Source organism: Phocoena phocoena, chromosome 19, assembly GCF_963924675.1.
Source record: "Phocoena phocoena chromosome 19, mPhoPho1.1, whole genome shotgun sequence".
In the NCBI taxonomy this organism is placed as follows: Eukaryota; Metazoa; Chordata; class Mammalia; order Artiodactyla; family Phocoenidae; genus Phocoena; species Phocoena phocoena.
In genome coordinates, this window is record NC_089237.1 from 51,397,097 (window position 1) to 51,412,107 (window position 15,011).

Genomic DNA, 15,011 nt, shown 5'->3' on the forward strand with positions numbered 1-15,011 from the left:
AGATCAGAGAGATAGCAGGAATTACTGGACAGAAGTTTAGTGGGAGGGGTGCCTGATAAGTTTCAGAACTGCCTTCCATTCATCCTTTTGATCATCCTTTCCACCTTCAGCTTGTTTAGTTCTGCCAAGAGTCAGTAGAGGTCACTACAGCTTCATAGGTTCAGTTCCCAGTTGCAGAAGCACACTTTTATTTTAAAGGAGCTGGGGGGTGGGGGGTCAGACCTGCATAGCTTGCCAAAGATTTGAACCGCTGGACACTACAGCTTGACATGTATTCACTACCAGAGCTTCTCAGAGGCTGAGAGACCAGACAGTTTTTGAGGCTATTGTATTAAAAAACGTAATTCCAACAAGCATTTATTGAGTACATGTTAAAAACACTGCTGTTGCCCTTGGAGATACAACAGTCACAAGTTAGTCACTGCTGTCATGGAGCTTACACTGTAGTGCAGGACACCAACAAAACACATATCAGAAAATAAAAGTAGTGAAAAAACAAGGCATTGTATTACAGAGGATGAGGGAGGGGGCTACACCAGATTGAAAGCCGAGAAAAACCTCCCCAAAGAGGGAATATTTAAGCTGAGACTTAACGAAAGGAAAAAGGTAAAAACAGTTAGAAAAATTGAGGTTTATTCTTAATAAGTTCTCCTTTTTAACTCAGGGGAAAATGTAACATCGTCTAGGACCTGGACCAGTGCTTCTTAAATTTTTATGTAAATGGATCACCTGGGATTCTTGTTAAAATGCAGAGTCTAATTCAGTAAGTCAGAAGTGAAATCCTGAGATTTTGCACTTCCAACAAGCTCCCAGTCATGCTGATGCTGCTGGTCCTTGACTGTAACTCTACGATCACAAGATACGAACAGGACTTTTAAACTGAACCCCTGCCCTGAAATACGTGATGTCTAAATATGGGACACAAGTTAAAATTGTATGATGAGCATCTTTTTTCAGTAGTGACAGTGTTTCCTTGTGGCTGTAAAAATAATATCAAAAGTTTACAATTCACTGCCATAGCCAAATGGCTCTCCCTCCTATCCTTGATAGGCCCTAATGAGGTGACTCGGATAAATGCCCTTTGGACGTCGTCATACCTGCCCTAACAGGTTGAAGGGAGATTCTGAAATGAAGGGAGGCTCCTAATCTCATAGGTGGGGATGCGTGTTGACAATTTTAGGAACACAGTACTGGGAAGGGGGAAACTAGTAGGCATACCAGCGGAGGGAGTAGGGTGGGTACGGTTTATTTTTCTCAGTTCTCTTAGGTGCTAGAGAAGTGAGATTAATATGACATGGAAATCAGCCTCTTCTCTCCCATTTCGTCTTTTTTAAACTTTCAAATCATTGACACAGAATTGCTAAAATGGGACCTGTTGCTCCCACACATCAGAGCTGCCCTGGACAAAAGCCAAAGTCACAGCTAGGGAAATTGTCTGCTTCCCACGGGAACGTAGACTTTGTTTCTATCCTCCCTGGGCCATTCCATCCTGAATATGCAAGGCTGGCACAGTCGGTAGATGGGGGCGATTCGTCTAGGAGCCTCCCCAGCGCAGCATCAACACCTCCCAGGGCGTTCCCTTCTGCCCTTGGCTCACCTCCCTCAACCGTGACACTCCGGGACATGACAGGGGGTGGGCTTGGCACCAGTTCCTTGTAGTACAGCGCGCCCCGAGAATGCAGCTCCCACCTTTCTTCTGCCGTAGCTTCAGGGTTCCGCGGTTACAGCGTGCAGCAGGTCATGTGGGCCGAGTCCTTGATCTCTGGACCGTACAGCACTGGGGGGAAGAAGGAGGATTAGTGGCAGCGGAAGGGCGCAGCCGAACCGGCGTTCCGGGGCGCTCTCCCTCCACTGCCTACCCGGGCGGCCCCTCACCGTTGCTAGGCAGCGGGCGCCGCCACCTGCGCGCGGGTGCCAGCACCCGGGCCCAGGGCCGCAGGAGCTCACGCCATCGCGCGCTCCTAGGCCCCGCCCCCTTCTCTCCTTTTCCTAGTCATCGGCCTCTCGGCCGCATCACCGCTTTCGCGAACCGGACCACCCGCCCCATTAGATTCGTGCGCGGCCCGCTCTGTTGCCTCCAAGCGTGACCACAAGTCCGGGTTGACAGCGACTTCAGTGACCCTGCCGCGCGGGAGCAGGGTGGGCGTGCGACAGAAGGGGCACATGACGACGTGGCGCAGACTCACTGCGCGCGCGGCCGCCCCGCCGCCGTCGCCACGCGCCGCCAACTCGCGCAGACAGGCGGTGCAGAGCGTGTGGCCGCAGCGCGCGCGCGCCGTTCCGGGGAGGCGGCGGGGCTCGCGGTCCCCGAGGTTGAAGGGCCGGTAGCAGATGTTGCAGTCCAGCTCGCCCTGCTCCGGAAGAGACGGCACCCGCACCAGGAGCTGCATCGTGCCCGCCGCGGACTCGAGGGCGTCGCTAACGGAGCGGGCCTGTTCTGGGGCCCGCGCCGAGGCCTGTTGCCCCTTTTAATAGTGAGACCCCCGCCCCTCTTGAGGCGTCAAGCGGCGGTCAGGCCGCTCCCCGCGGCAGCACGCGTGGGGGCGGTGGAGGTGCGAGACCCCGAATGCCAGCCATGGCGAAGCGAGGGGAGCGGGCCAGGCGGTGCGAGGGCTGGGGAGGGGAAGTCGCGGCACGACCCCCACACACACTCCCTTCATGGCTTCCTTTATCCCCCGCGCAGAGCCAGCGTTCCTTAATTCTACTGTGTGCAAATCCCCAGTTCCCTCCCTGGGCCCGGGCCCTCAGCCACTGACACAGGGTTTCTCACACTTTCACAAACCACCCAAACGTACTTCCGTAAGCCAGTGACACCGCCCATTCTGCCCAATCTTTAGTGGGCTTCTGGGCGTTTGAGCAGATGTTGCCCTCAATTTTCCTTGTTATATACGACCTCCCTGTGTTCTTGTAAGGGGGGCTTCCCAAATTTTATTCTCAAACTGCTCAACTCCCAGGTGAAATCTCAGCCTAAGGAGGGCCCTAGATTCCAGGACCACGGCCTTAGGAATGCTGGGAATCCTATCCTTACTGAGTAGCCAGGCCTGGAGACCCACACACCATGATGGCTCCAGCAACGGAGCCCAGCCTGAGCTCTGACTCAGGGGTGTGACTTCTGCTACAGGTAAACAGGACTCACAGCCCACATTCCCTCACGGTGCCACACCCATCCCCCAGCCGCAGCCTCACCCTCCTCTCCTGGACCTGCGGTCCAGATTCTGTTGTGGAGGTTCATAGCACGGACTCTAGAGCCCGCTTACCAGTTGTGACACTTTGAGCAAGTTACTTAACTTCTCCGGGACTTGGTTTCCTCATCTATGACATGTGGATGATAATAGGATTGAATCAGCTTATATACTGATTCTAAGGTGCCTAGAATGATACTTGGCACACAGTAAACACACCATATATTAGCTGTTGTTAGTATCCTGTGACCCAGCCTATGTTGTGTTTACTTTAACTTCTTGGCACCCAACGTTTCCAGCACCCATTTCTTTTCTTTTTTTTTTAAACCCTGTTGCTTTCACCTTCGTAACACCCACTCAACCTTCAGCTCTCCATGCAGCCTCACTGTGTGAAATACCCACTGTAGACTCTGGTAACACCACGTGCTTTCCTCTGGACTTTGGACAACCAAAGTTTGTGTGTGTTTGGGGGTTACTTGTTACTTCTTTGCCTTTCCCATCTGTAAACTTCACAATGGTGGTTCTGAGTCTGGTTTTGTTTACCACTGTGTCCCTGTGCTGTACCATAGTAGGACTCAATAGATAAATACTTGTTAAATTAATGAACGAGGTGAGTGATAAATATGGTAAACGAGGGAATTCCCTGGCTGTCCAGTGGTTAGGACTCTTTCCCTGCCAGGGGGAACTAAAATCCTGCAAGCCATGCAGCACGGCCAAAAAAAAAAAAAATAATAAATTATATATATATATATATATATATATACATATATATATATATAGTAAACGAGGTGTGACAGTAAAGGAAGGTTCCTTACAAGGGGTTTCTAACTGCCTCTGAAGGTAATTCTAAGAGGACTTTTTAAAATGTTTTGAGCAATGGGGTAGGCATCATTAAAATAAGTGCACAACCCTCCAAGGTAACTGTTTAAGGAGAGTACTATTTTGAATTTATAAATTCTTGTATGTTTGTTACAGAATAACTAACAATAGTCACACATTTTTACCTCTTTGTTTCCTCCACAGTCTTCCAAAATGAGTGGGAGATGATAGGAGTGGATGTAAGTATTCATTAGTTGATGCGGTTGGCTGCTAATCCAGTAAATGGCACGCTGCTGACTTCTCTCTTTTGAAAATTGGTTTTATTCTGCTCTCCCAGCTTCGGGATCAAGGAAGGGTGAGGATGGGAAGAAGGGAGATGGTGAGGTTTTATATATATATATATATATATATATTTTTTTTTTTTTTTTTTTTTTTTTTTTTTTCAGTACACGGGCCTCTCACTGTTGTGGCCTCTCCCGTTGCAGAGCACAGGCTCTGGACACGCAGGCTCAGCGGCCATGGCTCACGAGCCTAGCCACTCCACGGCATGTGGGATCTTCCCAGACCGGGGCATGAACCTGCATCCCCTGCATCGGCAGGCGGACTCTCAACCACTGCGCCACCAGGGAAGCCCGGTGAGGTTATATTTTAAGGGAGGCAGAGCTCATCCTACCCTGCCTTGTGATCTTTAAAGATTATAACTTTCCACCCACTTTGTGTCCCAGGGAAATCAGAGTTCTTTGGGGAAGAATAAGGGTAAGGCTCTGACATAATCCCATTTGCTTCTGCTTTTGCACCACTCTCACACCTGAACTTTGACTTGTTTTCTTTTTTTTCTTTATAATATTTCTTTTCCCTGTCTCTGTATCATTTCAACCATAGACCGGTTTTCATTTTACCTCTCCTTCCCCAAATCCCAAAGCCTCAACCTCAGAACAGCCCCTCCCCCTCAGCCACAGGAAAACCACCTAGATAGTTCATTGGCGTATGTGTGGGTATCAGGCAAGAGGGAAACAAGACGAATGGCTAATATAACTTTCAAAACAAAACAAGGGGGCTTCCCTGGTGGCGCAGTGGTTGAGAGCCCGCCTGCCCATGCAGGGGACACGGGTTCGTGCCACAACAGTGAGAGGCCCGCGTACCACAAAAAAAAAAACACAAAAAAACAAAACAAGGGTAAGAGTGAGCATCAGAGGGAGGAGCAACAAAGCTATGAAGTCAGGCCTGTGGGTTCTAAGGAAGAAAGCTGTGGCCCGGAGGATCAGGTGCCTGGGTCCTTGATGGGAGCAATGACTAGGAGCATGACGCCTGGGTCACTGAGGTAAAGGAGCAGTGGAAAGGTAGTGCTGGACCTTTCTAACGGCAGGGTGCTAGAGGCCCAGATACGTGAGACTGAGATCCTAACCTCTCAGCCCCCAGCAATTTCAGACGTGGTAAGTGATGATCAAGCTGAGATTTTATTTACAGTCCCCTGGGAAGTCTTACACAAGAGGGGCCATCATTATTGCTTTAAGATTATTGCCAGGAGGAAGACTACAGTCCTCCACTCCCGGGTAGGAGTCCTGCTCAAGGCTCAAAAGTTTATCCCCAGACCTTTTTATGTCAGCCCCATTTCTCTGCCGTGACCTAAAGGCTGTCACCTTTTCCTGCGAATTGCGGCCCAACCGTACTTTCCAAGGGCTTCCCTGGCCACTTGTGCCAGGACAGGCTATATACATCGGCCGTCAATTTTCCCTCGTCAGTGCTTTGTCACTGCACTCCCCACCCTACCCCTCTCTGACAAGAACAAAGCATCAACACTTTTTGTGGTTTTAAGCCCTCCTCCACCTCCTGGCTGAGGCAGGGTCCTAGTTTCCCAAAGATTATCATTTACTTCCTGCCAGGACCAGCCTGGCTTCCTTTGTAACGAATGTAAGAGCCCCATCTCCTTTGTCCCAGATGACATCAAAACTCACTTCATATTAGGTTGTTACCCCTTGATGACATTTCAAGGGCCACTTTTGAGGTACTCTGCATGGGTCTTGTATCTGCCTTTTTTTTCCCCCTGGGCCTCGGCGATTAGGGGAAGAGAGAAGGGAGCGAGGCCAAGTGGCAGAGAGGGGACAGCCCAGTAGCTCATGCCCAGGATTAGCAGGGAGGCCTAGGAGGACGCAATAGGGGGCGGCGGACTACTTTCCCTCTCAAGCCCCACTGCGGGAGGATATGGCTTTGTTCATGCTTTCGCTACTGTGACCGGAACTCGTTAGTGGGCGGGGCCTCCCTGGCTCCGGCCGCTGCGTGGAGGGATCCGGAGCGGGAGGGAGGCGGGGGCGGGAAGCGGTTCTGGGAGGGTGCAGCGGCTCCGGTTTGGGTCCCTGCGCCCCCGACGGACTATTTCTTGAGATGCGGTTTGTGGCCCAGGAGCCCTTCTATCTCCATCACCGTCTGCGGGGTCAGCTGACTCAGCACCTGGAATTGAATGGGGTGGTGGAGAGGGCAGTGCATGCAGGGTTGCTGAACAAGGGAATGAGGTTCGAAAACCCGGGGAGCCGCACAGCGAAGCCAGGTGGCAGGGAAAGAGTCGCAGCTGTGCCCCTGCCTCACCGTCTCACCCTGGGACCTCTCATTTGCCAAGCGAGGACACTGTAGTGGGTGACCTCACAGGTCCATTCTGGGCTGGACACCAAGGCCTTGCTTGAGTGCTGGGGCAGGGGACAGAGATGGGCTCTGGCTCTGACACACACCCCCCCCCCCGCTGCCCCCCACACCCCTCCCCCCTCACCTGCAGGGCGCCCAGGTGTTCAATCAGCTGCTCTGCACTGGACACCCCCAGCAAGACCGAGCTGACACCCTCACTGCGGAGACACCACGCTGGGCCAGAGAAGGAAATAAAAAAAGAACTGGTGGGAAACAGTGAGCACGCAGACTTCAGAGGTGTCTCCGAGGAAGACGGTCCTCCCCAGAGACAAACCAGTCTGCGGTTTGGTAGCATCTCAGGAGGAGACAAGGCCTCTGCAGGGTCCAGGGCTGGCAGTGTCTCACCAATAGCAAGCTGCGCCACGGTGCAGCCCAGCTGGTGAGCGATGGGTAGAAGGTCCATGACTTTGGCTTGTTGCTTCTTGCCATCCTCACTCTGCACTTTGTCTTTGTGCCACTGGTAGCCCTGGAGGCCAAGGAGAATCAGCAAAAGACGACTCCTCAGATAGTCCACTCCTGCCGTCCTGAGCCCCCAGATCTCACCTTGATGTTGACCCTGCAGGTATCTGGGACTCGCCCATCATACTTGCTAGTGATGAGGCCACAGGCCAGAGGGGACCAGGTGACTGAGCCAACACCTAAGAGGAAGAGGATTGGATGTGGGAAAGGGATCTAGGTGATGGTGAGGCCGAGGGAAAGGTAGGGATGAGGGGACTTCGAACCAATCTTGTGGTAGAGCTCTGGCAGCTGCATCTCCACCTTCTCTCTCTGAAACAGATGGTGCTCAGCTTGTTCACACACTGGAGGAATCAGGTTGAACTGTCTGGCCATGGAGTAGGCCTCCTGGGTTGGGGTGGGGAAAAGATGGGGGTCAGAGCACTCCTTCCATTTTCTTCCACTCCCCCCCCCTCTCCAGTAGAGTGGGGTTTGGAGTGGCCATGTGAAAAGTGGGAACAAGTTGTAGGACGGCGAGGTGGGTGGCACACTCACCATGATTTCTGCAGCCCCCCATCGGGATGTCCCCCAGTATAGGGCCAGGCCCTGGTTGATGACATAGGTCATGGCTCGCACAATCTCTAGGCACATAGGAGAGGGAGAGCCTCACTGTCAGACCCCTGGCATCCTGGGTTCCAGATTTGCAGACCTCTGCCTGCCCCACCAAGGCCCCACTCATCCCTGTGGAGTCAGAGAGGTTGGTATCTGCTTTTCACCTCCCTCCCTGTCCAAGTTCTGGGGTCTGAGCCTCTACTGTGGAGCTTGGGAGGCCTCCTGAGCAGGGGCTGGCTTCCGCTGAGGGTTTTAGAAGTGCTCAATTTTGAAGGGCTATCAGGGTTGGGGTGCTGCTTTTACCCTCCATGGGACTGTTGGGGTCTGAGCGATTGGCGAAGATGATGTCCACATATCCCAGCTGGAGGCGTTCCAGGGATCCTCGCAAGCCTGGGGTAAAAGCATGGGGCGAGGAAGGTAAGCTCTTCAGCTTCAGTTTCCTAAGAATTTAGACCTTATCCTTTTGCCATGGCCACCTAAATCCCAGCTTCCCTATTCAAAGCCTCAGACTCAGAGCTTCAGAGAATGTTCCCAACTCCTCTGGCTTCCATACCCAGCCACCTCCAGTTCCCAGCCCCTAACTCTTACCCTCAATGATGTGTTTGCGGCTCAAGCCTCGCTCAGTTTCTGCCCTGTAGGAAAAGGTAAGTCAGAGATGAGGTGTGTCAAAGATAAGGGACCAGGGCTGGCCTGGAATCATGAGGAACTGGTATTTCAGGGGTCCTCACAGGCAGGATGCAGACCTGGGGAAGCAGCAGGGACTGCTGTCCCCACCCCCATCCCATGCACCTTCACACAGTCTCTGCAGATCTCCCCAATTACTGTGAGGCAGCCACTTACTGTCCTCCCCCAAAAATCTTGGTGGTGATGACATAGCTTGATCTCCTGGAAAGAAGAGAAATGGTAGAACGGGCAAGAAAAGGATTTTTGGATGATCATGTCCCCAGCAACCTCCCGGCCCTCCCCACCCACCCAACATGTCTCACCTCCAACCTTTGCTCTTGAGGATGTTGCCTAGGGTTCTTTCAGCCCTGGAAGGAAGACAGTGTAGAAGCACTGACCCCTCCAAAGTGGATCAGTTTCTTTCCTTCCTCCCCACCTTTCCCTTCAACTAATTTCCTCTCCTGTAAAATGGAGCATAAACGAGGAGCCCATTGGGCTGTCAGCCCCATCCTAGACTAAGTAAGAGGGGCTCCCAATCTAGGGTTATAGTCGTATCATTTTCACTCATTCATTCAACAAATGTCAGCTGTGCATCACTGTGTACCAAGCTCTGTTCTGGGTGCTGAAGGGATAGAATAGGATGAGAGAAGAGGGACCAACTACAGTGGAGCCAGGGGGGACACTGCCTCGTCTGGTTCCAACCATTTGTATTGCCCTCCCCCTTCTTTTAGTCTTTGCAAAGTTCTACCCATCCTCCAAAATTTAGCTTGGTCCTCCAAAATTTAGCTTGGATTCTGCCTCATTCTATGGAAAATGTTCTCTGATTGCTGTAGTCTATGGTCAGTCCTTGTCAGCTTCCATAGCTCTTATTGGCTACACAATTTTTTGACACTTAATCATGAGTTAATGTGTGACAAGTCTTAAGTTATGGTGGGCTCTTACTGAAGTGTTACTGTTATTTAATCTTTCGTATCTCCTTGTCTTTTGGTTTGTTTGTTTAACCACTTAGACTGTGAGCTTTTTGAGGGCATATTGATGTCATCCTTCAATCAGATACCTGCTCTGTGACAGGCTCTGCATAGGTACTTAGGTGACGTGGGAAAGAGCAAGACAAGTTCTGTGGAGGGAGGAGCCTCCCAGGTGAGCAGTGAATATGGCCTTGTAAACGAGTAATTGATGAACTCTGTGTCAGAGGGTGGTGTAAAGTGCTTTGGGAGCTGACGGGGATAGTGACCAACTCTGGGGAGTTGGGCAAAGGCTTCTTGGAAGAGCTGACATCTGGGACAAGTCTTAAAGATAAGCAGAAGAGTTTGCCAGAAGAAGAGGCAGGAGTAGTCATCCTAGGTTTTTACTATTTGCAGCGTGAAGCCATGTGTGCTGTGGTATAGTATGTTTGAAATTTTTCTTTGTCATCCTCACATAGTTGCACATAAATGATGTCCAGGAAATAGTTGTTTGTTTTATTTCATTTTGACTGCACAGTATGCCCCATTGCCCTCAAAGCTGGAGAGAGACAGATGTTGGGACTACACTTCCCATAATGCTTTGGGGCCCCATTGGCTGAAAGGTTGGAACTTAGTGATGCAGAATTCCCAGGGTTCTTTAGGGGGGAAACCAAAAAGCCCTGATATTCTCTCAGCCTTCCCAGTGTAACTTAGTCTTTCACCCCAGTCCTTACTTTCCCGCTGCATACACTTCGGTGGTGTCAAACAGGTTTACGCCATGCTCATAGGCTACTGTCAGCACATCCTCTGCTGTCTAGGATGGTGAGAGAAAAAGTTGAAGACCAGCAACCAGCCTCTCAGTTACCTTCCTTACGGCATTCTAGCCCATCAGACCTCAACCTTGGTTTCCACATTCACTCCCCTTTCCCCATCCTCCAACCTCAGGTCCACCGTTCCCCATGCTTGTTGTCCAAACCCCTATGCAAGTCCATTTCCCCCCTTTTTGGTTCTCTCATACCCCCTCACCCTGCTTCTAGGTCCCATCACTTATACCTCATCTGAGATCTGAGAACCAAATGTGACCCAGGTACCTGCAAGAGAGAAGCCAGGCAGGTGAGACCTGTGGGGGCAAGCCATGAAAGAACTCCCCTTCCCTTAATTCTTCTTCTTTCTAACTCACCTAGGCCAAGGCAGGATACCCGAAGACCAGACTTTCCTAGGTTCCTGCAGGACACAGAGGCAGAAGGAAGGGGTAGAGCCTCCATTAGGAACATAGATTATCAGCCTCCAGTTCGTCTCCTTCCAGACTGAGATGCCCTCAGGGTGTCTCAGTCCAAAGAAGCTAGACTCAGTGAGCCCACTGAATTGGGCAGTGCTATGGCCATAGCATAAGTGAACAAATAATGACCGTTCCTCTGGAGCCACTGTCCAGTGCCTCTGTTCCCTCCTATCACATTGAAGATGCACTGCCTGCTTAGCGTTTCTGCTGGTGGGTCTTGTGTTTATTTGAGTCATCTCTGGGATGTGTAGAGTCGAGGGTGGGGGTTGGCTGGGAGGAATGCGACTGGCTAATTGTGATGAGTTTGTGAAAACAGATCATCAGAGAGTGCTGTGCTAAAGGGCAGACACTGGGGTGGAAGGGGTAAACCAAGTCAAGTTCAGGCACTCAGGCAGGCAAGGATCCTTGGATAGGCTAGGCAGGGGGGCCTCCAACAAAAGCAGGTAGGACACCTGGGTGGAGAGTATGAGAGGTAAGACCAGTTCCCCCTCTTCCCATCTCTACTCCCTCTGCTCCTGTTGGCTTGTGAAGTCTGTCTTCAAACCAGAGAGCCCCTCCTCCCAAGGACCCCCCACCCAGGCCGTCCAATCAGGGCCACCACATGGGGGGGATCAAATTCCTCAAGTGACAAAGCCAGGTCAGATCAGTGACCTCTGCTCACTCTCAAGCAGGAGCCCCTCCCCTCCCCCCTACTGGTAGTCCTGAGAGCCCAGCGGTTCTCTGAGATAAAGTCGGTTACATTTCCGTCCACCTTACCCACATGGCCCCTGTCCTTCAGCAGGGGGTTGAGAGATGTGGTCCATCCTTCCAAGGGCCCCACTTCCCTCCCCACCAAGAAGGGTTGCAGGAGACCTTGGGGCATGTGGGGGCAGTATCTGGGTCAGGCACACTGAGCAGGCCACAGTGAGAAGCCGTTTCCTTCCCCCATCTTCCCAGGACACGACCCAAGGACACTTCATCCCGGGGGGTGGGGGTGGGGGTGGGGGTGTGCAGCCTGGAGATCCGTGCATCCCTCGCCTTCCTGAGGGTAAGGAGGGAAGCTTAGGAGTATCCCCTGGGTCTGACAGGCCTGGTCAACCTTGGTAAACTTGATTTTCTACTAGTCGGGGGTATGGACGGAGAGCAAGAGAGGGCCCAAGTAAGGGAATGCCAATGATGGGAAGAGGAGATGGAGTGAGCCGGGACCTTCTTAGCGAAGTTTGAGGGGGTTCTGGAAGCATCCCAGGAAGCCTCAGGGGTCAGGAAAGGGGAGCAGATGTGGCGGGCTGCCCGGCCACCCCCATACCTGTATTTCATGCCAGTGCCTCGGCCGGTGCTCTCTCGGAGGACCCCAGCGGACGCTGGGGGTCGGGGGACCACTGCGGCCCGGGCCTTGGGGCCCGACCCTCCTCCCCCCGGAGGATTCCCATGCCCCCCGCCGACCGGCCCGCCATTACCGCCCCCGGGGCCCGGCCGGGGTCCACACAGACGGTCCTCACTGCTCCGGCTGCGAAGGTTCTGCTCGGTACATGCGATAGACACCTGCATGCCGGCTGGCCAAGGCGAGGGAGGGGGCTCCGAGGGGGCGGGAGGAGGAGGGAACCGGGAAGCCCGAGGGGAGACACCCGGGGGTGTAGTGGCGCGAGCCCTAGAGAGCGGGAAGGCTGAGGAGGTTGCGGCGGGAGCAGCCAGGCAGGATCCGGCTCGCGGGGGCGGGCTGCTGGAGGTCGCGGGGTTTGCGGCGGAGAGGAGAAACGCGGGGGGGCGCCACGAGTGGAGCGATTAGGATTCGGGGGTACTGGCGCAGGGAGGAGAGGGGGAAATGGACGAGGGTAAAGGTCGAGGGCTATCCTCAGAGGGTAGGAACTTAGGGACGGGGGGGGGGGCGGAAGAGAGATGCCACCTCAGCCCGAACCGCAGCGGGACCCGATAAGACTCCCAGCCGCGTCGGCTGCGGGCCCAGCTTATCAACATGCAGACACCGCCCCCTCATCTGCATAAAGACGCCCGCCTCCCAGCCAAAACCTGCCGCTCATCTGCATAAGCCCCACCTTCCGGAGCTCCGCAGCTTGGGTGTTCTGTGGGCTCACAGGAACCGGAGAGCAGAACCGGGAGGGTGGTTCTACTCTCTGCACCCCGAGGCCAGTCGGCCTTCCCCCAACCCAGTGGTTTTCAATCAGTGAGCTATTTTCTCCCCTAGGGGACGTTTGGCAAGATCTGGAGACATTGTTGACTGTCACGATCTGGGTGCGCGCGCGCGCGTGTGAGAGAAAAAGAGAAAGACATGGAGACGTGCTACCATCATCTAGTGAGTGGCGGCCAGAACAAAGTACACGACAGCACACACCCCCCCCCCCCCCCCCACACACACCAAGATATTATCCAGCCCCAAACGTCAATAGTGCCGCTGTTGAGAAACCCGTGGACAAAGCCTCTTTGCTGGCTCAGGGGATGTGAACACCCTGGTTCACGCCTTCATGAGAGGGGCAGGCCCCGATCGACCACTGAAACTAACACACTCAGGTCGCAGAGGGTGATAAAAAGTTTATTCTGTACTTCTCCCAGCGTCAGGTAGGGGATAAAACTGGAGCGAGGGCCTGGTTTGGAGGTGTAGACTCCAGTAGGCTTCCTTCCTGTGATGGGAAGGGCACCATGGAGGGCTTTTTAGGCTGTTCCACTGGGAGGGCTGCCAAGGGGCCTGACGGGGATGGAGGAGCTGGGGCCGTGGGGCTGCCAGTAGGGGCCCTCAGGTGAAACAAAGGGCCCCAGACAGACAGGGATTCTTCTGAGGGGTGAGGTAGAGTGCTTCCTTCAGCCAGCCCGGGCGGAGAAGAAGGGCAGAGAGCGGACGTAGGAGTCCAGTCGGGAGCGGAAGAGCTCACTTTGCACAGTTTGGCCCAGCGGGCACAGGGGATTCTTCACCACCAGCTCCACGTACAGCTGTGGAGGGGGAGGGTGTTAGAGCCAGGCTTTGAACACTTCTTGTTTTCAACCCCAAACCTACTATAACCTCAAGGGTGTGTGAATGCACAGCGATCAAGGGCTGGAAGGCAAACCCTCCTTGGGGAGAAACTGGTGGTGGGAGTGTATAAGGACCTAAAGGGCCCCAAGAAGTCTGACTTCAATAGAGATACAATACAGTAGGATTAGGGCAGGGAAGCTGAAGGAGTCTTGGGTCTCTAAGTGGCCATGGCTGTTGAAGCTTTGGCGGAAGGGTCCGAGGGGCTGGCACTGACCGCACTGTAGATGTGGTGCAACACATCTCGGATGGGTCCCACGCCCAAGTCAGTGTTCATGACAACCTTGATCCCAGTGGGCGTCTCATAGTAATGGAGTTTGTAACGGCTAGTTTGGAAGGCCAGGAAGCCGTCCTTCCTGCAGAGATGAGGAGGATGTTAAGGAATAGAAGCGAAATCTCTCCCAAAGAGATTCTTCTGATCTCCTCTAGATTGACTCCCTCTTCTCTAAACATGTCGTTTGTAGGAGCCTGGTTGACTAAAGACACCTCCCATCTTCACCCCTCAATTTAGCCCCGTTGCCCAACCTCTCTACCTTCAGATCTTCCCCACCGCCGCTCCTGCCAGCTACTGCACTCTCGCCCCGGACTCAGCCTCTCTCTCTGTCTCCTTACCCTCTCTGGGGGCCAAAGCCCCTTCCACTCCAGAAAGTTTCCCCCACCCCCAAATTCCCTCCCTCCCTCAACAACCCCTCTGACTACGCGTACATGTCTAGCGGGGACATCTTGCTGACAAACGAGCGGATAGAGAAGAGCATCCCGTACATCAGCTTGTACTCCTGGAGGGAGAGGGGCAGAGTTAGCTCTCGGTTTTTAAAGGAGCCAGGGTTGGGGTGGGAAGGAGCCAGGGTTTGGAGAGAAGAAGCTGGACTGGGACAATGTGCATTTGGAGATGTGAGGTCACCCGGGTTGCGCGGGGCCCTCTCGTCACCTCCTCCTTGGGGATCCCCGCTTGCTTCTTGCGGTGCCACTCGCTGTAATGCAGACACACTCCATTCCGGTCAAACAGGTACAGGTTGTGGACAGTCATCTGCAGGGCAGAGAATGTGAGCCTCACTCCGGGACCGCCCACACCCCGTAGGCTCCAGTTCTTAGCCCGGGATCCCTCCAACCAGACGGGGACCCCTCCCGCGAACTCACCGGAACTTCTCCGAGTGCCCGTCACTCGATACTTCCGGTTTCCGCGGAGCCCCGCCCCACCGGGTCTACACACTCTAGAGGCAGAGAAATAACCCCGCCCCTATACCTCTCTCAGCCAATCCGTGGCCGTCGGATACGCGCACGCGCGTCCAGGCTCTCCGGCTCCAGAAGCTGTGAGAGCGGCTGAAAACAAGGTGTCCTGGCCTGGTGACGTCATCGAGGCGAGCGAGGCGGGGCTGCGGACTGTGGGCGGGAGGCTGCCAACG

General features: G+C 53.7%; 3 protein-coding genes across 5 annotated transcripts; all 3 read right to left on the reverse strand.

The window, feature by feature from the left end:
- Nucleotides 1–1,721: 1,721 nt before the first annotated feature.
- On the reverse strand, nt 1,722–2,390 carry RNF227 (ring finger protein 227). Its single transcript, XM_065898116.1, is given in 3 exon segments — nt 1,722–1,777; nt 1,876–1,990; nt 1,992–2,390. Coding segments are annotated over 3 exon segments (570 nt in total).
- Nucleotides 2,391–5,441: 3,051 nt separating this feature from the next.
- Nucleotides 5,442–12,341, reverse strand: KCNAB3 (potassium voltage-gated channel subfamily A regulatory beta subunit 3). 3 transcript variants are annotated; one of them, XM_065896394.1, is made up of 15 exons: nt 12,033–12,137; nt 11,896–11,981; nt 10,512–10,555; nt 10,385–10,422; nt 10,066–10,145; nt 8,711–8,755; nt 8,565–8,609; nt 8,313–8,356; nt 8,028–8,114; nt 7,668–7,753; nt 7,400–7,520; nt 7,221–7,315; nt 7,023–7,143; nt 6,763–6,851; nt 6,372–6,449 (listed from the first exon to the last, which is right to left on the reverse strand). In XM_065896394.1, exons 1-15 carry the CDS (start codon nt 12,135–12,137, stop codon nt 6,372–6,374), a joined length of 1,164 nt encoding a protein of 387 aa, XP_065752466.1. The 3 variants fall into 3 exon arrangements, with proteins under 3 accessions (XP_065752465.1, XP_065752466.1, XP_065752467.1); XM_065896393.1 differs by having other exon boundaries at nt 5,442–6,449; nt 11,896–12,341; XM_065896395.1 differs by lacking the exon at nt 8,028–8,114.
- A 775-nt stretch (nt 12,342–13,116) lies between these two features.
- Nucleotides 13,117–14,764, reverse strand: TRAPPC1 (trafficking protein particle complex subunit 1). The gene is made up of 4 exons (XM_065897681.1): nt 14,537–14,764; nt 14,314–14,384; nt 13,826–13,964; nt 13,117–13,529 (listed from the first exon to the last, which is right to left on the reverse strand). The coding sequence occupies exons 1-4, from the start codon at nt 14,633–14,635 to the stop codon at nt 13,401–13,403; spliced, it is 438 nt and encodes a 145-aa protein (XP_065753753.1). The 5' UTR covers nt 14,636–14,764; the 3' UTR covers nt 13,117–13,400.
- Between the last annotated feature and the right edge of the window lie 247 nt (nt 14,765–15,011).

Excerpts from the sequence above, each read along its gene's own strand:
- TRAPPC1 (XM_065897681.1), bottom strand. The coding sequence starts at position 14,635 with ATGACTGTCCACAACCTGTACCTGTTTGACCGGAATGGAGTGTGTCTG. Across the intron at positions 13,965-14,313 it reads AAGATGTCCCCGCTAGACAT|GAAGGACGGCTTCCTGGCCT; the intron begins GTACGCGTAGTC and ends TCATCTCTGCAG. Across the intron at positions 13,530-13,825 it reads TGCACCACATCTACAGTGCG|CTGTACGTGGAGCTGGTGGT; the intron begins GTCAGTGCCAGC and ends CCCCCTCCACAG.
- KCNAB3 (XM_065896393.1), bottom strand. The coding sequence starts at position 12,137 with ATGCAGGTGTCTATCGCATGTACCGAGCAGAACCTTCGCAGCCGGAGC. Across the intron at positions 10,556-11,895 it reads GGCACTGGCATGAAATACAG|GAACCTAGGAAAGTCTGGTC; the intron begins GTATGGGGGTGG and ends TGTGTCCTGCAG. Across the intron at positions 7,754-8,027 it reads CCCCAACAGTCCCATGGAGG|AGATTGTGCGAGCCATGACC; the intron begins GTAAAAGCAGCA and ends CTATGTGCCTAG.